The sequence below is a fragment of the Puma concolor genome, chromosome B1 (genome assembly GCF_028749965.1).
Source record: "Puma concolor isolate L17-30 chromosome B1, mPumCon1.1.hap2, whole genome shotgun sequence".
NCBI lineage: Eukaryota > Metazoa > Chordata > Mammalia > Carnivora > Felidae > Puma > Puma concolor.
In genome coordinates this window covers 193939958-193961363 of record NC_141670.1, presented here as the reverse complement: position 1 = coordinate 193961363, position 21406 = coordinate 193939958, and the positions used below count along the sequence as shown (strand labels likewise).

At 35.6% G+C, this 21406-nt stretch overlaps 2 protein-coding genes across 11 annotated transcripts in view; one reads left to right on the top strand and one right to left on the bottom strand.

Annotated features, from left to right (window-relative positions):
* Positions 1 to 18476, top strand: part of NCAPG (non-SMC condensin I complex subunit G) — a 46434-nt gene extending 27958 nt beyond the window's left edge. For 2 of the 3 annotated variants that reach the window (XM_086705374.1, XM_025921783.2), the window contains 8 exons: positions 512 to 739; positions 9813 to 9994; positions 10262 to 10436; positions 13095 to 13256; positions 13715 to 13853; positions 14493 to 14579; positions 16003 to 16072; positions 16999 to 18476. In XM_086705374.1, coding sequence (XP_086561500.1) covers positions 512 to 739; positions 9813 to 9994; positions 10262 to 10436; positions 13095 to 13256; positions 13715 to 13853; positions 14493 to 14579; positions 16003 to 16072; positions 16999 to 17122 — 1167 coding nt within the window. In that variant the 3' untranslated portion in view covers positions 17123 to 18476. The remainder of the gene's footprint in view (positions 1 to 511; positions 740 to 9812; positions 9995 to 10261; positions 10437 to 13094; positions 13257 to 13714; positions 13854 to 14492; positions 14580 to 16002; positions 16073 to 16998) is intronic. The other variant, XM_086705375.1, reaches the window with a different exon arrangement.
* Positions 18477 to 19487: 1011 nt separating this feature from the next.
* The window catches only part of LCORL (ligand dependent nuclear receptor corepressor like), a 165282-nt gene continuing 163363 nt past the window's right edge, over positions 19488 to 21406 (bottom strand). For 5 of the 8 annotated variants that reach the window (XM_086705366.1, XM_086705367.1, XM_086705363.1 and 2 more), the window contains one exon: positions 19690 to 19789. Coding sequence is in view for 3 of the 8 variants with exons in the window: in XM_086705371.1 (XP_086561497.1) it covers positions 19609 to 19789 (181 nt within the window). In the remaining 5 variants the exon portion in view is untranslated. Of the gene's footprint in view, positions 19790 to 21406 lie in introns of all 8 variants that reach the window. The other 3 variants (XM_086705371.1, XM_025921847.2, XM_086705365.1) reach the window with 2 other exon arrangements.

The following is a 21406-nucleotide window of genomic DNA, read 5'->3' as shown; positions in this document are numbered from 1 at the left end:
ACCGAGCCATCCAGGTGCCCCATTCATTTTCAAATAAAAGGCAATAATATAATTCAGCCTGACTCTAGTTCTAGAAAGTTTGTACTGAAGGTGAACTTTTTCTGGATGAAATAGAAGTCTAAATGTTATGGTACCGGGTGCCGGGTAGCCCAGTCTGTTAAGCATCTGACTCTTGATTTCGGCTCAGGTCACGATCCCAGGGTGGTTGGGTTCCATACTAAGTGTGGAGCTTGCTTAAGATTCTCTCTCTGCCTCTGCCCTTATTCCCAACTTACACGCGCGCTCTCTCTCTTGAATAATTTTATTTATTTATTTATGTGAAAAATGTTATGGTAGAAATAAAAATATTAACTTTAAAATGGAAATTTTAATTTTTGAAAAATGGTATTTAATGTGGACTTGACTGTTGAAATTAGACTAAGAAAATAAGGTGCATGTTAATTTTATGCAGTATAAACAGACTGAAAACTTTACCGAATTTACTTTTTTTGGTGGGGATATTTTAATTTAGGTTTTGCAAATTGATGATGTGACAATAAAAGTAAGTGCTTTAAAGGCAATCTTTGACCAACTGATGACATTTGGGATTGAACCTTTTAAAACTAAAAAAATCAAAGCCCTTCAAAGTGAACATGCAGAAATAAACACTGATGGAGACCAAGAGGTAAAAGAAGCTGAAGAAGAGACTGCTACAGCCAAGAATGTTCTGAAACTCCTTTCTGATTTCTTAGATAGTGAGGTAAGAAATGATCATAGCCCTGTTATTATGGAATTCCTTTTTATTGTGTATATATTTATACCCTTTATTTCTTTTAGGCCGAAGCTTAAATTTGGCCGTTTAAAACTTTTGCCTTTTAAATGTAATCAAGTCCCACTTCCAATACTGATAGACCTCGTTTCTCACCCTCAGATTGATTGCAAGTGCAGAGTTTAAAAAAAAAAATTTTTTTTTTTATGTTTATTTTTGAGAGAGAGAGAGACAGAATGCAAGCTGGGGAGGGGCAGAGAGAGAGGGAGGCACAGAATCTGAACCAGGCTCCAGGCTCTGAGCTGTCAGCACAGAACCCAACGCAGGACTCAAACTCATGAACCATGTGACATCATGACCTGAGCCAAAGTCACATACTTAACCGACTGAGCTACCCAGGCGCCCTTGCAGAGTTTTGAAGTATAAACAAAAATGACTATTAGAGGGGGTTCTGTTTTTTTTTTTTTTTTTCCATCTTTTCCCCTGTCTTTGTGTTTTATGACTTAAAGTTTTTCCCCCAAGAGTCTTAAGAAATAATTTAAAGTAATTTTATGTTGGGTCAGTGGAAGGTCTGAGACAGAGTATGGGATTAGACCCTTTTCCTTAAGGTACCCTTGAACTACGTTTTTATAGCATATATAAATAAACTTTTTAATATTTTTTTATTGAGGTGAAATTGATATTTCAACTGATACAACAATTTTAAAGTGGACAATTGGTGTTTAGTACATCCACAAGGTAATACAACTGCCACCTCTGTCCAATTTTTAAAAACATTTTCATTATCCTAAAAGGAAACTGGATCCATTGAGCAATCGCTCCCTATTTCCCCTCCAGCCAGCTCCTGACAGTCACCAATGTGCATTTTGTTTCCATGGATTTAACTATTCTAGATGTTTCATATAAATGGAATTAATTATATAGTATATGACTTTGTGTCTGCTTTCTTTCATTTAGCTTATTTTCAAGGCTCCTCCATGTTGTAGTTTGTATCGGTTCTTTATTCCTTCTTATGGCAGAACAATCTATCATTTTATGTATGTACCACAATGTGTTTAGCCATTCATCCATTGAAAGATATTTGGGCTGTTTCCACGTTTTGGCTATTGTGTATAGTGCTATTGTGAACATGCACGGATATGTATTTGTTTTCTGTTTTTGGGGTATGTATCTAGAAGGGGTTTACTAGGTCATATTGGTGATTTTTTTTTTTTAAGGATTTACTCCCAATCTAGTTAATTGACATTCCAACAATTCACATATTTATCTACTTATTCAGAATGTGAGAACATTTCTACTCTCCTAGTAGCAAAATTCATTTATACAATACAGCGTTATCAACTGTAGTCACCGTGTTTTACATTAGGTCTTCAGAATTTTTTAATTTTAATTCTAATTTTTTAAGAACTTACAACTAAAAGTTTGTATGCTTTTACCAATGTCTCTGTATCTCCCCCCAACCCTGCCACCAGTCCTGGCAACTACTTTTCTACTCTATTTCTATGAGTTTGACTTTTTTTTTTTTTTTTTAAGATTCTACATATAAAGTGATACCATACAGTAGTTATCTTTGTCTGGCTATTTCACTTAGCACAGCATCCTGAAGGACTCTCCATGTTGCAGATGGCAGGATTTCCTTCTTTTTTACCTCCAAATATATTCTGTTGTATATGCATCTATACCACTTCTTCATCCATTCACCCATTGATGGACACTTAGGTTGTTTCCATATCTTGGCTATTGTAAATAATGCTACAATGAACATGGGAGTGCAGATCTCTCTTTGAGATTCTGTTTGCACTTCCTTTGGATATATGTACCAGGAAGTGGAATTGCTCGACCATATGATAGTTCTATTTTTAATTTTTTTGAGGAAACTTCATATTGTTTTCTGTAGTGGCTGCACCAGTTTATATTCCCACCAGCAGGGCACAAAGCATCCCTTTTTTCTACATCCTCACCAGCACTTAGCTTCTTTTTGTTGATTCAAACAGTGTGAAGTGATATTGCATTGTAGTTTTGATTTGTATTTCCCCAAAGATTAGTGATGTTAAGCACTTTTTCATCTTCCTGTTGGCTGTTTCTGTGTTGTTTTTGGAAAAATGTCATTTCAGTTCCTCTGCACATTTTTTTTAAAGTTTTTATTTAAATTCCAGTTAGTTAACATACAATAATATTAGTTTTAGGTGTACAATATAGTTATTCAACACTTCCATACAACAAGCAGTGCTCATCACAAGTGTCCTCCTTAATCCCCATCACTTATTTAACCTTTCCTCTCACCTACCTCCCCTCTGGTGACCATCAGTTTGTTCTGAATAGTTAGAGTCTGTTTCTGGCTTTACCTTTCCCTCTCCCCCCCCCCCCCCCCTTATTTGTTTTGTTTCTTATAGTCCACATATGAGTGTCTTTAACTTATTTCGCTTAGCATAATACTCTCTAGATCCATCCATGTTGTTACAAATGGCAAGATTTTATTTTTTATGGCTGAATAAAAATATATATACCCACCTCTTCTTTATCCATTCATCAGTCAATGGACACTTGGACTGTTTCCATAATTTGTATTGTTGATAATGTTGCTGTAAACATCGGGTTGCATGTATCTCTTTGAATTAGTATTTTTGTATTTCTTGGATAAATACCTAGTAGTGCAATTGCTGGATTGCAGGGTAATTCTATTTTTAACTTTTTAAGGAACCTCCACACTGTTTTCCAGAGTGGCTACAGCAGTTTGCATTCCCAACAGTGTAAGAGGGTTCCCCTTTCTCCACATCCTTGCCAACACCTGTTGTTTCTTGTGTTGTTGATTTTAGCCATTCTGTCAGGTGTGAGGTGCTTTCAGGTGTGAGGCGCTTTCTCATTGTAGTTTTCATTTGTATTTTAATTGGATTCTTTGGTGGTTTTTTGCTATTGAGTTATAGGAGTTCCTTATATATTTTGAATATTAATTCCTTATCAAATGCATAGTTTGTGAATATTTTCTTGCATTTTGAGGTTGCCTTTTCGTTTTGTTAATGGTTTCCGCTGCTTTGTAGAGCTTTCAGTTTGATGTAGTCCAGCTTGTTTATTTTGCTTATGTTGTCTTTGCTTTTGTTGTCAAATCCAAAAAATCACCAAGATTTATGTCAGGGAGCTTACCTCTTATGTTTTCTTCTAGGAGTTTTATGGTTTCATGTGATAATTTCTTTAACTTTTTTGAGGACCTGCCAAACTGTTTCACAGCAGCCAAACCATTTTACATTTTTATCAACATCGTTAAATGATTTCAGTTTTTCCACATTCATATCAACACTTACTATTTTCCAGTAAAGTTTTTTTTTTTTTTTAACCATTTTAGTAGATTAAAAAGATACCTCAAATGGTTTTGAATTGCATTTCCCTAATGATTAATGAGTATCTTTATGTGCTTGTTACCTATTTGTATGTCTTGTTTGGAAAAATGTCTTCAAATCCTTTTCCCAGTTTTAAGTTGGGTTGTGCCTTTTGAGTTTCTTCATATATTCTGAGTAGTAGATTCTTATCAAATATATGATATGCAAATATTTTCTCCATATACATTATCTTTTCACTTTCTTAATGTCCTTAGATATAGAAAACATTTTTAATTTTGATAGACTAATTTATGTATTTTTTCCTTTTATTGCTTATGTGTTTTTTGATGTCATATCTAAGAATCTATTGCTAAATCCAAGTCATGGAGATTTGTTTCTGTATTTTCTTCTAAGAGTTTTACTTTTTTAGTTTTTTATATTTAGGCCTTTGATGCATTTTCAAATAATATTTCCACATGGTTTTAGGTAGAAGTCCAGTTTCATTGTTTTGCTTGTGGACATGCAGTTTGTGTTAGTTGAAGAGACTCTTCTTTATCCACTGAATTGTTTTGGCACCTTTGTGGAGAATCAGCTGACCTAGGTGTGTGAGTTTTTTTCTGGACTCTCAATTATATTCCATTCCCTGTGTGTGTCCTTTGCCAGTACCAGACTGTTAATTGGTTTAACTTCATAATAAGTTTTGAAATTGGGGAGTTGAGTTCTCCAACTTTGTTCATTATGTTCAGTATTGTTTGGCTACTCTGGGTCCTTTGCAGTTCTTTATGAATTTGAGGATTAGTTTTTCCATTTCTGCAAAAAAGTCCACTAGAATTTTGATAGGGCTTGCATTGAATATGTAGATTGCACTGGATAGTAATGCTATCTTAATAATGTTAAAATCTTACAGTCCATAAACTTGGATGTCTTTCCATTTATTTAGGTCATCTTTAATTTCTTTCAGAAATTTAATTACTTTCAGAGTGGTTTGTAGTTTTCAAGGTATAACTCTTTAATTTTCTTGGTTAAATTTATTCTTATGTATTTCCATGCTATTGTAAATGGTATTGTTTTCTTAATTTGCTTTTTGGATGGCTCATTGATTTTGTATAGAAACTCAATTGGGTTTTTTATGTGTTTATTTGATTTGGTTTTCAACTTTACTCCATTTATGTATTAAACTCCTGTAGTTTTTTTTTTTGTGTGAATTCTTTGGGATTTTCTCTATAGGATCATGTCATCTGAAGAGACATTGTTTCAGTTCTTCCCTTTCCAGTTCATGTGTCTTATTTCTCTTCCTTCTTTCCTTTCTTTCTTTCCTTTTCCTTTTCCTTTTCCTTTTCCTTTTCCTTTTCCTTTAACATTTCCTTTTTTTCCTTTTTTCCTTTTTTCCTTTCTGTTGCAGGGAGTATGGCTGGAGTCGCAAATGATGAGTCTGTAAACAAAGTGCAGTTAAGTGAACATCCACATGCTCAAGTCGGAATGAGGCCCCTCCAGAATGAAGCTTCTTTTTATTAGGATAATTGCTAAAGACTATGTGCATAAAGTCAGCTAAGCAAGTGTGTTAATCAATCTAATGGTTTAGCTTTTCAAGGTTGAATTTCGAGTTAATTGGTTTCTATAACACTAGGAAGGGTCAGGTGTGAAGGAGGATCTGACCCTGGACAATGTTAATGGCTCTAGGCATTCATTACAAGCCTAGCTGAGGCTTTGTAAACTTGTCCTAAGGCCTTGCACCTTCTTCAGCCCTTCTCTTTTGAAGTGTTTTCCTTTGATGCTTCTCTCCTGCATCTCGCACTTCTTTCTTTGCCTGATTGTTCTAACTGCAATCTGCAGTACACTGTGGAGCAACAGGGGTTAAAACAAGCATCTTTTGGGTTTCTGGGTGGCTCAGTCAGTTGAGCATCTGACTTTTGATTTCGGCTCAGGTCATGATCCCAGTGTAATGGGACTGAGCCTCATGGTGGACTCCTTGCTGAGTGTGCAGCATGCTTAAGATTCTCTCTTTCTCTCCCTCTACCTCCTTCACCTACTCCCTCTCTCTAAAAGCAAAACAAAAATGAAAACAAGCATCTTTGTTTTGTCTCTGATGTTACGGGAACATCTTTAGTCTTTATTGAGTATGATGTGGATTCATCATAAATGATCTTTATCATTTTGAGAGTTTCTTTCTACTCTTTTTTTTTTCTTTCTTTTGTTTTTATCATGAAAGCATGTTTCTACATCAGTTGAGATGCTCATGTGGGTTTTTGTTCCTTTATTGATATATATATTACATTGCTTGATTTTCTTCTGTTGAATGACCCTTGTATTCTTGGGAAAAATCCCACTTGGTTATGGTGTATAATCTTTTTAATATGTTGTTGGTTTGGTAGCATTTTGTTGAATGTTTTTGTGTCTGTATTCATAAGGGAAATTGGACTGTAGCTGTCTTGCATTGTCTTTGCCAGGCTTTGGTGTTAGGGTAATACTGACTTCATTTATTGAGTTGGGAATTGTTTGCTCCTCTTGTATTTATTGGAAGACTGTGAGAAGATTGGTGTTAATTCTTCTTTAACTGCTTGGTGGGGATTTACCTGTAAAGACATCTAGTGTTGGACTTTTCTCTTGGGGAGGTTTCTATGACTTATTTACTCTGGGTATTATTAGAGGGCTATTTGGATCTTGTTTTTTACTGAGTAAATTTTAGGAAATTGTCCATTTCATCTAAGTTTTTTAATATTTTGGTGGTCAGCGCATAGTATTTTCTTATAATTCTTTTTATTAGTATAAGGTCAGCTGTAACGTTCCTGCTTTTATTTCTGATTTCAGTGGTTTGCATCTTATTTTTTTTTTTAAGTTTTTTATTTTGAGAGAGAGTGCGTGTGCACCTGCTTTTGTGTGCGAGTGGGTGAGGGGCAGAGAGAGGGGGAGAAAGAGAATCCCAAACAGATTCTGTCTTCACAGAGCCTGACACCAGACTCTAACCCGTGAACCGTGAGATCATGACCTGAGCCAAAATCAAAAGTCAGACACTTAACTGACTCAGCCACCCAGGTGGCTCCTTTCTTTTTTTTTTTTTTTTTTGTGTAAGCATTTATTGCTATAAATGTCCCTGTGTGTGCCCTGCTTTTGTTGCACTTCGTAAATTTTAGTTTTTTGTATTTTCATTTTAGTTCATCTCTAAGTATTTCCTAAATTCCCTTTTGATGTCTTCTTTGATCATTGGTGTGTGAAAAAAGTGTATTGTTGGCACGTTTGTGAATTTTACAGTTTCCTTCTGTTACTGCTTTCTAGGTGTATTCTGTTGTGGTTTGAGAAGAAATTTCAATGTTTTCATTCTTTTAAATTTATTTAGAGTTGTTTTGGCGTAACATGGTGTCTGTCCATGAGGATAGTCCATGTGCACTTGAGAAGAAAATACATTCTGCTATAGTAAGGTGGAGTGAATACATGTGTGGTAGGTCTGGTTGGTCTGTAGTGTTGTTTGAGCCCTCTGTTTCCCTATTGATCTGTCTGGGTGTTCTGTCCATTACAGAAAGCTCTTTAATTATTACTGTTGAGCTATTCCTTCCTGCCTTTCTGTCAGTGCTTGCTTATGTATTTGGAGGCACTGTTATTTGTTATGTCTATACTTCTAATTCTCTTTTTTTTCCTCTTTTTTGATGAATTAACCTTTTTAATATCAGAATTTGTTACCCTTTGTTAAAAGTTTTTGACTAAACACATTTTGATTGCAAAATGGCAGTTGTCAGTCCTTGTCAGTAATTTAAGTGTAAGTAAATTAAATTCACCAATCAAAAGGCTGATGTTGGCTTTTTAAATTTTGAGTTAATACTCAAGTGATGTACTGATTTCCTGTTGGGAAATATCCAGTGCTGTGGGCTTGCTGACATTGCATTGGTAGGAAAACTATTGAACAATATTCAATAGTGTGACAATGAAGGAATTAATCTTTTTTTTTTTTTTTTTTTTAAATAGTACTGGCACCTTAATCTCTTTCTGGATAAACTTGATTCTGTGATTTTGACTTTATTTTTATCATCAACACTAAAAAAAATTCTGGATTTACTTCATTGTCCTCTGGTCCATAATAATCTTTTAACATTTAAAAGTCTTTTAAAGACTTAAAGTTCTGTCCCATTTCAAAATTCTGACATTGAACTTCAGATGGATTACAGTTGCTATGAGGAAGGTATGTCATAGTTTAACATTTTATTTATTTATTTTTCAGGGAGAGAGAGACAGCGTGAGTGAGGGAGAGGGGCAGAGAGAGAGAATCCCAAGCAGTGTCGGTGTGGTCAGTGCAGAGCCCGATGCAGGGCTTGATCTCAGGAACCATGAGATCAACCTGAGCCGAAACTAAGAGTTGGATCTTTAACCAACTGAGCTACCCAGGAGACCCCGTAGTTTAACATTTTATAAAGATGGGGAGCATGCAGCCTTTGGAGTTGTAGACTTGTAGATTTGTGTTCTGGTTGCATATGTGTAAATCTTCAATAAGGTGTTTATGGTCTCTGGTCTTTTTCCTCATCTGTAAAGTGGGGATAATGATATCTATTCAGTGGATGGTTCTTTAAATAAGTCAACAAATACTTGAGGGTTAGTAATGTGCTAGTCACTGTATGTTCTGGAGAGTACGGTGCTGTGTGGAACAAAGTCTCTGCCCTTTCAGGTTGTGAGCCCTAAATGCGTTAGTGTGTGGAAAGCACATGCTAGTGCCTTAGCACTTATTAATCTTATTGACCTCTAAATCTTACTTTTGAGTTTTTTTGAAATAGTTCTTATATTTGCTCATTCCATTTTTTTTCTTTTTACTTCTCCCTAGTTTAGATTTGTTTTACATTCGTAGATTATAATCTAAAGATGATTTTCCTGAAACCTCATTTAAATCTTATTTCCCCATCATTTCAAAAACCTTCAGTGGTTCCATATCCTTCCTCAGGGCGGTTGAGTTTTTTCACCTGAGTTTTAAGATCTCTATAATGTGCTCACTGAGCAGACCTTACTGTTCATCAGTGATAATAAATAATAACTGATATTTGTTGAGGATTTACTATGTGGCTAGTACTTATGAAGAGTTTTATTTGTAGTATTTCTTTGTCCTTGTAACTGTAATTTTATTATCCTCTTTTTATATGAAAAAAGTGGAGTGCAGAGTTCATATGCACAGGATCATGCCTCTGGGAAGTGTCAAAGGCTCGACTTTCATTCAGTCTCAATAATTAGTATTTTTTGTTATCCCTCTTTTATGCCTGTACCTCCATTTGAATATCTCTATATCTTTTCCATTTCCTTGTCTTAAGAGTGTTTTGGTTACTCTTTCTAGAAATTTCTTTTTCTACCAGTACACCTTCTGTTCACATTTCCCCTTCATTCCGACACAGTGCCACTCCTCCCTCTGAGCTTCCGTTTACAGGCCACCTTCCTCTGATGGCAGGGATCATTACTGAGTGTTTTCTAGATCCTACATCATGATAAGCATGTAATACATAACGTTTTGACTTTTGGTTTCACAGTGTTTAAAAGACCTTTTGGTTCTTCTAAAGAATTTTAAGGAAATTGAAGTTTTCTTAGCTAGACTAATAATTTGTCGCATAGCCTTGACCTAAAAGGAAGATACAAAATCTTTTTCTGTGTCTTTAACAAATACATAGTATGAGTGATTTTTTGATAATTCATAGAAAAATATTGTAGGACAGGCTACATTATGTAAAGCTTAAAAAGGAGATACAAATAAAAATATTTCTTTTAATAAAAGTCATTTTTATTAGGTGTCTGAACTCAGAACAGGAGCTGCAGAAGGATTAGCCAAGCTGATGTTCTCAGGGCTTTTGGTCAGCAGCAGGATTCTTTCTCGCCTTATCTTGTTATGGTACAATCCTGTGACTGAAGAGGATGTTCGACTTCGACATTGCCTGGGCGTGTTCTTCCCCATGTTTGCTTATGCGAGCAGGTATTTAGTTAAACGGATAAATCAGAATCTGACTTGAAGTTAAATTCAGGCTCCCCATGAGTCATATCTGTAATATAATTTTGTTTTTCTTCAGTGGTTAGTGATGAAAATGAGGATAACTTACTTAGATTTTATTTACCTCAATTATTTGTTTCCTAGATGAAAATATACTGTATCTTAATGGGGTGAATTTTATACATTTTTTTTTTTTTTTGAGGATCACATGCCTTTTCTTTGCCAACATACTTCCGAATTATTTTTCAATAGGACTAATCAGGAATGTTTTGAAGAAGCCTTTCTTCCAACTTTGCAGACACTGGCCAGTGCCCCTGCATCTTCTCCCTTAGCTGAAATAGATATCACTAATGTTGCTGAGTTACTTGTAGATTTGACAAGACCAAGTGGATTAAATCCTCAGGCCAAAAATTCACAAGATTATCAGGTGGGTGAAAGTTGGCCTATGGATGGTAAGGATGATAACTATCATGCAGGTCACTGTTGTTTTGGTAAAATAATCTTTTATGTTCTTTGAAATAGAAGCCACATTTTGATCTTGAGATTTCTTTTTTCTATTTTTTTTTATTTTTTATTTTTTTAGCGTTTATTTATTTTTTAGAGGTAGAGAATGAGTAGGTGAGGGGCAAAGAAGGAAACACAGAATCTGAAGCAGGCTCCAGGCTCTGAGCTCTCAGCACAGAACCTGATGTGGGGCTTGAACCCACAAACCATGAGATCATGACTCGAGCCGAAGGCATATGCTTAACCAGCTGAGCCGCCCAGGCGCCTCTAGAGATTTCTGGTCTATATGGTGGCACATAACACAAAGGAAGAAAAAGACCTTTTGCTGGGGTGCCCTGGGTGGTTCAGTGGGTTAAGCGTCCAACTCTTGGTTTCAGCTCAGGTCATGATCTCCTGTTTCATGAGTTTGAGCTCTACATCAGGCTCCACACTGACAGTGAGGAGCCTGCTTGGGATTCTCTCCCTCTCTTTTCGCCCTCCCCCATTCATTCTCTCTGTCTCTCTCAAAATAAATAAATAAACTTATTAAAAAAACTGAAGAAAAAAAGACCTTTCGGGAATAGTCGTAATTCTATAAAGATAGAAGTAATAAGTGCTAATATTTTGCTCCTGAAAAGAATTTGTCAAAATTTCATCTCTCTCACTACCCCCTCCTGACTACTATAGTGCTGGCTTTTAAACATTCTGAAAATGTCCTGTTTATCTAGGACTCAGATCGAGGCTTCAAACATTATCTTACCTGCTGTTTCTGAGACAAGGAAGAATTCAAAGAATGAAGGTCACCTCAAGCTTATTTAAATTTTTATTTTCATTTTCATTTTTTTTTTTTTTTTAGAGAGAGTATGAATGGGGGAGAGGGGCAGAAGGAGAGAGAATCCCAAGCCTGATGTGGGCCATGATGCCATGACCCTGGAATCATGACCCTAGCTGAAATCAAGAGTCAGATGCTCAACTGAGCCACGCAGGCTCCCTTATTTTTGTTTTTAATTCAGAGAAGATAATTGAACTGCAAACTGTCCCATAGTTTAAACTTAAGCTGGGTTTTTAATCCTTTAATATTATTTTTAAAATTTTTGTTTTATTTATTTTGAGACAGATAGAGTGTGAGCAGAGGAGGGGGAGAGAGAGAGAAAGAGAGAGAGAATCCCAAGCAGGCTCGATGCTATCAGTGCAGAGCCCGATGTGGGGCTCCATCTCACAAACTGTGAGATCATGACCTGAGCTGAAACCAAGAGTCAGATGCTTAACTGACTGAACCACCCAGGTGTCGCACTCCTTTAATAAGTCATTTAATCAAACTTGTCATCATGTTGAAAATTAATGTGTTATTAATGATTTCAGATGCCAACTAATTAAGTTGAAAGTATTGCTTTTTTATTTTAATTGATATTTAGTGTTTGCATACCGCTTTCAAGTCATTATGTTACAAGTGATTGGAAAGAAGATTACAATGAATGTTAAGGCAAAATATAATCAGGGTGGGTGATAGAGCTCTAAGTCCTTTACGACTTTAGAAGACAGGGTTCATATTTTAGGAGTGATGAGTACAGCATTACTAGTAAAATTCAGTGAAGTCTTGTTGGGATTTGGGGAGTGGTTTGGGTAGAGAGAAAAAGACTTTTGGTAGAAGTGATTAAATGAAGCTGGTTGTGCAAGTCCTACAGGAGAACTATGGAAGAATCATTCTGCCTAAGGACCAGAATGGCCCTGTTGAAGGCAGAACATTAAGGTAGGGAATTTGGAGTTGGCTGTATTTGCCATAACAATGCAGGGTATATTATTAAAAGGCTTAATGGGATGAAAGATGAAGTTGGTGGTCAGTATTGTTACATAAGGTGAATTGGTGAGAAGAATAGAATATTATCAAAGAGAGTGGTTGGAAATCTATATAATTAAGAGATAAAAGCTTACAGAAGAAGAATAATAGTAGCAATAGAAAGTAGAAAGAATAGAAGCTGAGATGGAAGAAGATTATGGGTATAAAAGCCATGAAGAAAGAGCTTGGAGAGGCAAGGAAGATGGAGTCCCAGATAAACCAGTATGGGTTACAGAAGACCTCGAAGAAGGTGTTGACATCTTTTAATGTGAAAGTGAGGGAAGTAGGTTGGGGGAGAGAAAGAAGTTGAACTGTCATGAAGTCTTAAAGTCCCAACTCATCCCATAGGTAGTTCTATAACTGGGAAAGTCCTTTGAGTTGTCCAGAATTGAGACAAGGCTGAGCTGTTGTACCCGTACATCTTCCAGCTACTGAATGTGAACTAAGAGTGTGGCAGGGCCCCACTGTCTTTAGCCTGGATCAGTTCTGCACGTGGGAACTTTTAGCCTTCAGAACTCATAGTAGCTGGAGGATGAATGCTTTAGTTGTGAAGGGGGCAGATCTCAATCCTGTACCACAGCATCTTCTAGAAAAAGGGGCGAGGGGCAGTTCAGTTTGCAAGGAATATGTTAAATTTGGTTTTAGAAATTTTGCATTTGGGATTATGGCAAGATAATTAGTTGGAAATGCTTGTTAGATGTGTAGGGAACTATATTGTAATGATACCATTTTGCATTTACAAAGCTTTTTCTCTTGATCTTCTAGGCCTTAACAGTTCATGACAATTTGGCTATAAAAATTTGCAATGAGATCTTAACATGTCCATGTTCACCAGAAATTCGGGTCTATACGAAAGCCTTGAGTTCTTTAGAACTCAGTAGCAATCTTGCTCAAGATCTTTTGTTTCTGTTGAATGAGATGCTGGAGGTAAAGTAGTTTCTAATTACTCTTAACGTGCATAAATTTTTTTTATCAAAGTAGACTTTATGTGCTTTATTAAATTATACATACGTTGGCAACTGTGTCTGCTCATTGAAGTAAATGTTTCCTTCATAAATTTAACAGAATTAAAAAAAATTTTTTTTAATGGTTATTTTTGAGAGAGAGGAGAGGGAGGGAGTGTGAGCTGGGGGAGGGGCAGAGAGAGAGGGAGACACAGAATCTGAAGCAGGCCCCAGGCTCCAAGCTGTCTGCAAGGAGCGTGCCATGGGACTCGAACCCATGAACTGTGAGATCATGACCTGAGCCAAAGTCGGACGCTTAACTGACTGAGCCACCCAGGCGTCCCTAACATGTTTTTAAACTACTTAATAACAGTATGTAGCTTTTTGAGAGATTAGGAAATGCTGTATTAAAAAAAGTGTTAATAATGTTTTCTATTATAGGAAGTAAAAGATAGGACATGTCTGAGAGCTCTGGAGAAAATCAAGATTCAGTTAGAAAAAGGAAATAAAGAGTATGGTGACCAAGTGGTAGCAGCACAGGATGCCAACATGAATATGACTGGTTTTCAAATTGAAGATGGTAATAACATACTAACCTGTGTATTTATATTCTCTCCTTTTCGTCTTTACTGGAGCACATTTTTTCTCCTCTAGCATGTGGTTCGATTTCAGAAATGAAAGAAAAAATTTTCTGATTCCCCTGGAAAACAAATTACTGATAAGTGTTTATTCTACTTCGTTTTTTTAATGTGTACATTTTTCACCACATGACTGTGTATTATCTTAGGGGTTTTGTTTGCTTACTTTACAGTATTCACATTTTTTTTGAAACTGGTTTATGATACTTTTCATTTTCTTTTTTTTAAATTTTTTTTTTTTCAACGTTTATTTATTTTTGGGACAGAGAGAGACAGAGCATGAACGGGGGAGGGGCAGAGAGAGAGGGAGACACAGAGTGTGAAACAGGCTCCAGGCTCTGAGCCATCAGCCCAGAGCCTGACGTGGGGCTCGAACTCACGGACCGCGAGATCGTGACCTGGCTGAAGTCGGACGCTTAACCGACTGCGCCACCCAGGCGCCCCGATACTTTTCATTTTCAGTAGCTGTTAATCGTACTGGTTGTCATTTCTGTTTTATGAAAAATTGATTTGGAAAGACCATTTAAAGTAATTAATGAAGCTTTTTAAGATTTACATTGTCATATTATTTCCTTTACTAGAAAATCGTAAAGAAGCATATAGAACCCCTCTCAGGGATGTAAAAGCAACTGGAGCATCAAAATCCACTCAGCAGAAGACTAACAGAGGTAGTGTATGGATTGAGTATAATAAAACTTTGCAATTTTGTTTTCCAATGAAATACTCATTTTGCAAGTTTCCTTATTGATAAAGATTTTTAAATGTCTCGGATATCCTTAACTTTATTTTCAGTTCTTCCAGTGGATATTAGGTTTTGCTCCATGTCTGAAAGATTATATCAGTGTTGCTCCAAGTGCTTTTGACTGAAAGAGATAGGATGCAGCGTATCATATTGTAAAGGACTATTTGGGTTAAATTAAAATTTTTTTTATCAAATGATCATTGATGATTTTATGTTAGCAGTTGTTTGTATTCTATCCTTATATGTTAAGTAGTTTTGTCCTTTTTTCCCTATAGGGCTTCTGTTTTCCTTTTTCCCATTTTATTTCATAATTTCTCAACATAATTTATTTCCCAAGGAATATCCAACAATAGGGGCTTTGTTGGAATAAAATAAATGTTGACTATCAAGGGATCACTTGGAAAAAATCTGAAATTCAAGATCTTTTTATTATTTTATTATTATTACAAAAGCAGTTCATGCTTATTACAGAAGAATCAGAAAATACATGCAGCAAACTAATATAAAGAACACTAATAATCCCACCCATGAACCAACCATTATTTGAATTCTTAAAAAAAAAAACAAAACAATTTTGAGACCCTTTCCTATGCAGATTTAATTTTTTTTCTAAATGGAATCTGGCCATAATATTTTTGTAGCCAGTCAGTTATTTAAATGCTTATTGTTGGGTGTTGTTCCAAAGTAGTCCCATATTGTTGGATGTTTTCTTGGGGCTAGCTGTATTATAAGCAAATATGTAAGGTTTTGGAGAAAAACATGAATAAATAGGGTGTATAAATTTCAACCAAATATTCATACTGAGTGATCAGATTCTTATCATAATTGAGGAGCATCACAGGCTAATAAGCTTGGTCTTCTTAACCTTATAAATTTCTAGCAAGTGGAATTTTTGCAATCTTCAGCATATTGTTAAAAGGTCTAGTTTTTACACTGAAAAATGTTTTAGAACATGTATTTGAATTGGCCATGTATACGTCTGAATATTTTACAAGCCACTAAATTCTCTTTCTTTCAGACCTGTTATGGGCTTAAGCCTTTCTGGGCTTACCCTACTTTTCTAATCTTAATATTCATGTTTCTCCATATGTCTTAGGCTATAGCCGTAATAGAAGTACTTCTGTTTATATAGCTTATTTTTCACATTCTTCTTTCTCTCAAATATATTTAAAATTTGCCTCCTTATAATTTGATTTCCATATTTTCCCTTGCCTATTATCCAAGCTTACCAAAAAAATGAATAAATGGCTGGAATCTAGGAGGAAATGTGTTGTAGAGGGAAAAGAAAGGATTTGAGTAGCCCAGAAATGGTAATAAGTTTTAATAATGAATTATATACTTTCTTGAAGGACAGAGAAAAATGACAGCTTCAGCTAGGATGAACAGGAGACACCATACTGCTCAGGTTGACTCTGAAAGGTATGCCACGCACATCTAGAAAATGTAGAGGCCTATCTTTTTTTTTTTTTTTTTTTGTCTAGAAAAAAAAAATGTAGTTTCCTTCCACTGTGAAAAGCTCAGTATGTAACACAATACTCAGTGGAAACTGTAAATAGCGAGGTCTTGTAGATATATATCTCAAATCTCAAATTCCATTATCAAGGGCATTTGACCTCCCATGGCTGTGTGCTTTTCCTACTGGGATGGCTCCTAGTCCTAGGTGGTCATCTTTAATACATCCTTTCAATTTATATTTCCATGTATACTTCTGATTATGTGATTGGATGTATGACTCCTCTGATACTGAATTAGCAAACTCTTAGGATTTAGATTTGGGTTCTTGATTATTCTATCATTGTAAATTGCATATATTTGTGGTATAGTGTTTACTTTTAGATTCTGCAAATTAAGCCACTGTTGGAAGCTGAAAGTTCTCTTGAATTCATCTATTCATTGGTAAAACTGTAATGTGTATACTGTTAGTATAGAACTTTAGGTTAAATTTTGACTAAATTTAAAATGTTTTCAGGAAACTTGCTATTTCCAGAGTGTTTTAAGAATTTATTGCCTGAATTAAGAGAACTTAAATTTTTTTTTCACTTTGTGTTGTCCTCCAGAATTCTTTTGGGCAGTTGTTCCTGTTTAATCCCACGCTTCATTACAAAATTTGGTTTTTTCTTTATAACACAAGGTTCTATATAGATATAAAAAGCAATTACCTAGGTTTCCCATGATTTACTTGGCAGGATAGCCAGTTAGTCTTTTTGGCTTTAGTTTTAAACCTAGTGAAATCAGGATATCAATTACACACTGATAAAATGACAGAAGCAAAGAGTTTTATTGATAAATAAACTTGAGGGTTTAAAGCTTGTATTTAAATTGGTGTATTTTCAACATCTATTTAGTGACCCTGAAGTTCCAGAGCCAGAATCAGAAATGAAGAGGAGATTACCAAGACGAGCCAAAACAGCAGCACTAGAAAAAAGTAAAGTTAACCTTGCACAGTTTCTCAATGAAGATACAAGTTAGGAGAAGAGATGATGGAGGTGAAGTCCTTTTGACCATGTCCTTTAAAATTATGTTCAGTTCTCTGCTCTAATACAGTTACTCGTATCAAAATTAGAAAATGCCTCATGTAGCAATTTGTGCTGTGCGATTCATTACTTTGCCAGTACTGAAGCATCAGGACAGCGCCTGTCAGTGTGCTCCACGGACACCTGCATCAGTCACGTGGATTTAATCAGGATCTAAGGTGGGCCTAGGAACCTGCTGCTTCAGTAGGTTTCCAGGGGATGCTTATGAACTCTCATGTTTAGTATGGCATTATGGACAGCTTTTCAGTGTAACTAACTAGTAGCTTGCATTTAGGAAGCTTTGATTTAGGTGGGGCCCATGCAACATCAATGAAAACACTTCAGAACACATTAAAAAGGGACATCTCAAGGGCAAATGAAGTACCACAAACTGGCTAGAAAGGAGCTTACCTTAAGGGAGGAACAGTACAATGAACTTAAATTACCCAGCATCTAAGTCAAAGTTATTTTGATAATTTTGTTTCGTGATTCTTACACTAAAAATATTTTGGTAATGCCACCTGAATGGGTAATTTCTCTTCTTAAAATATTTGTATCTGAGAGCCCTCGTTTGCTTATGGTTGTGATGGTGTTTCTTGGGTTAGGGAGATGTTCACATATATGTATATGTATATATAAGTAATCCCTATACCCAGTGTGGGGCTTGAACTCATGACCCCAAAATCGAGAGTCACCTGCTCTACCGACTGAGCCAACTGGGTGCCCCCCCTCCCCCCTTTACACATATTAATGCTGGAGTTGCTTTCTGTGTTTTTGGCATAACAAAATAATATTGTGGATAATAAAAGAGAATGCTAGTGAGAAAAGTGTGACAGGAAATCCTTTACATACTAGTTTATGAGCACTTGTTCTGTCACTGTCCATTTCACTTTTCTTCTCAAACTGGCACTTGCCTGACTTGGGGAACTTCTAGCGTGTGAACTGAGCCCTGTTTCCTGCTGCAACACCCAGCAAAATGCACGTTCTTCTCCCTCTGGTAATTACCTTTTCTCTTTATTATCCAGAACAGAAATGTCCTAACAAACATTGGATCTGTACTAATAATGATTGTGCTTTTTAAGGTTTATTCACTAGAGGCCATTTTTTTTAAGGTGATGTTGTAAGAGCTAAATTAAGATCGTTGTGCTTTTTAGAACCAAATTGCTATATTACATACATATATGTGCTTTATAAAACTCAGAAATATAAAAGGAGTCTGAAAGCTACAAAGTAAGAATGCTTATTAAGCAAAAGGAAAAGGCAGATATGGTGGTGATATAAAACAATAAAAAATAGATGATTGTTTTTCATTCTGTTGGCTCTGTGTCTTTCTGTGCTTCAAATTCCTTATGTAAGTCTTCTTTTGTTAAATCCCTGTCACTTTAAAAATAATTTTTGTGGGTGGGGTAAAGGGAGAAATAAGGACATAAAGTGTACACAGAATGTGCTATAAGGAAAAGTCTTTAGAAACACCATAAACTAAATCCCATTTACCCTACAGCTGGGCTATCCAAAGGGAAGGAGCCATGTTCTTACATACTTACACGGACCACCATACCAAAGCTTTTTTCCTCTGGCATGGGGAAAAATAAATGTAAGCACCAAACCTTTAGGATTCTTACTATTCAAGTTTTAGACACAATCACATAAGCCACTGCTGAAGCTATGCTTTTGCACAATTATAGTTAAAGGTAAGGAATATTATCCTGATTTTAAAAGACATTTTACACTTAAATGGCTAAAATACAGTAAAATCAATAGATGTAAATCCATTTACCATTTTTCATTCAAAACTGGTAACTTACACCAAATAGTATTCTTGTCTGTAAGAGGCACAGCTTTGCTAACGAGTAAACATGCAATTGTGCCATTCATCTTACAGCCCACAGATTTTATAGGTTTAAAAGTACAAGAGAAAGAACTGATCAGCTCAAATTCTCCTATGAATGGAAACATGCTACTTGATAAACTATGATCAACTTTTCTATACATATATAACTCTGAAGGAGATAATATACTTCTAAGAGATACCTTTGCCTTTTACCAGTTTGCTTCGAGGTAGTTGGTATCCACCTATTATATCCTGGGTCAGGTCATCATCACAACTCTTTACAATACTAGCCTTCTAAATCACATAATGCGTTATATATTAAAACTTTGTGCACAGAAATAAAACCGGGAACAATTATGTATTTAAACTTAGGGCATAAAAAATTCACAAAATACCATTAAAAAGAGAAACATCAAAATCCATCTGTACTGCAAAATTCCACAATGGTCCGGTGTAAAACATAAAAAAAATACAAAGAATATAATCAAAATGATTAATGCTAATGATTTAATATAAAGACATCACAGGACTAGAAATATTTCAAGATCAATTGATAAATGCAGAAGGAATACTGATGTACAAAATGAGGATAGTGCAAGAAGAACTGTAATCTATTTCTCTTCACTTTTGAGATTTTGGTTATGAACTGTACAGCTCGCTAGAGATGCTGCTGTCAAATTCAGATTCCATTCAATGGGACGATTAAGGCACATCTTAATGGGGCTCAAAGGGCAACTTGCTGTATTCCCATCGGACAAATTCAGTTTCTCATCAGTTTTCATTTGTAGCATGCTGGAAAAAAAAAGTGTAAAGCATTTTAGTTCTTTAATTTCAAATAAATTATCAACCTTGTAAAAGAAATTCAATCATCTTATTGTTTGGACCTCCAGACATTAGAATTAGGGCATTTTATTCTGAAAGTACAGAGTTTTGTTGTGTTCCTTACCTCTGGCCTCCTTACTGAGTTGAATACTTTACCTATGTTAGCCAGGTATTTAAAAGGTCACCCAGATAGCACTGGACAAAAACCACTGCATATATGGATTCCATCAGCATACTCTGGACATTTCACATACTGAACTTGGTAGGATTCAGCCCTTTTCATTTGTCCTTTAACTTACCAGGATCAGAGCCACTTTGAGACAGAAGGAATTAACCTTTGAAAGCCTACTGTGTTCTAGAGACACTCGCATGGATTATCTCATAAATTTCATAGCAAACCAAGCAATGTTGGTATACTTCTCATGATAAATGATAAAAGTGAGTCTCAGACTCAAGTACAGATACACCTCAAGTTACAGTCACCAAATTGGTATAGTCCTCTTTCCCTTATTCTTGTCTACTGGCTCTCTAAAGAGAATCTTTAGAAACATAGAAACTTGAGAGTCCAAAGGGTAGCTAGTCCACATATAATGGACATGTAAACACACATCTTAAAAATAATATTGATAGCCCATTCACGTTTTCAGATGTAGATCCTCATGTTTATAAACTATTTCATAGCTTGTTATACATTAGCTATTAGTTGGACTACATCATTCCCAAGCTTTCTCCCAACCACAGGTCCATGATTCTTCCTATTAGTAAAGAGGAAACTGCTGTGCAGTATTTAAGTGACTTGTTTTAAGTGGCAGCCACTGCCAGACATCAGTGACGTTTTCCTGATTTCTCCTTGCAACCTCAACAACCTACTCATTTGCCGTTCAGTAAACCAGAGAGATTTAACCTGTTATATTTTAACAGCTGTCATGTTGCCACTGAGCTCTCTTCAGGCAAATGGACTCCCAGTTCCACCAAATAACATAGTTTCAAGTTTATGTATGAAACAGAATGACAAACTACAAGTAGCCTAAAAGGTTACTCATCATATAGAAAATCACTTTAAAAAAACCGAAAGAACACAGAGGTGAATAAGAATGTACTTAAATCATGGCCTGATATATGACAAAGAGATCCAAAAAAACAATACTCTCATTCATAGCAGAAATCCTGACTGGTTTTTGAAAACATTTGCACTGGTTACTATTAGACTGATAGCCTCATGGACCTCAAGATATTTTTGTTTTTCAAGGCAGCAAAGCTCAGATAAAGCAGTAATGTTTTTCCATCTTACAAGGACTGCCAGTCTTCATATTTGTAGTATGTGTATGTATGCCTCTGAGAAACTCTAGGGCAAGCTATAAAAATACAATTATATTAAGACAGTTTGGTAGATAAGCATATCAAGTATCAATGCCAGAAGAAGAAAATGATGGCACAAAGCAACAAATCATGGTGACAAAAACAATTTTTGCTCTTTGCTATTCATCAGAATAATACTTTAATAACTACATTATTGTTCTTTTTAATACTTTTAACATTAATTTACTTTTCTAGAGAGTATACTCAAAATTTGGGTACACGAACTCC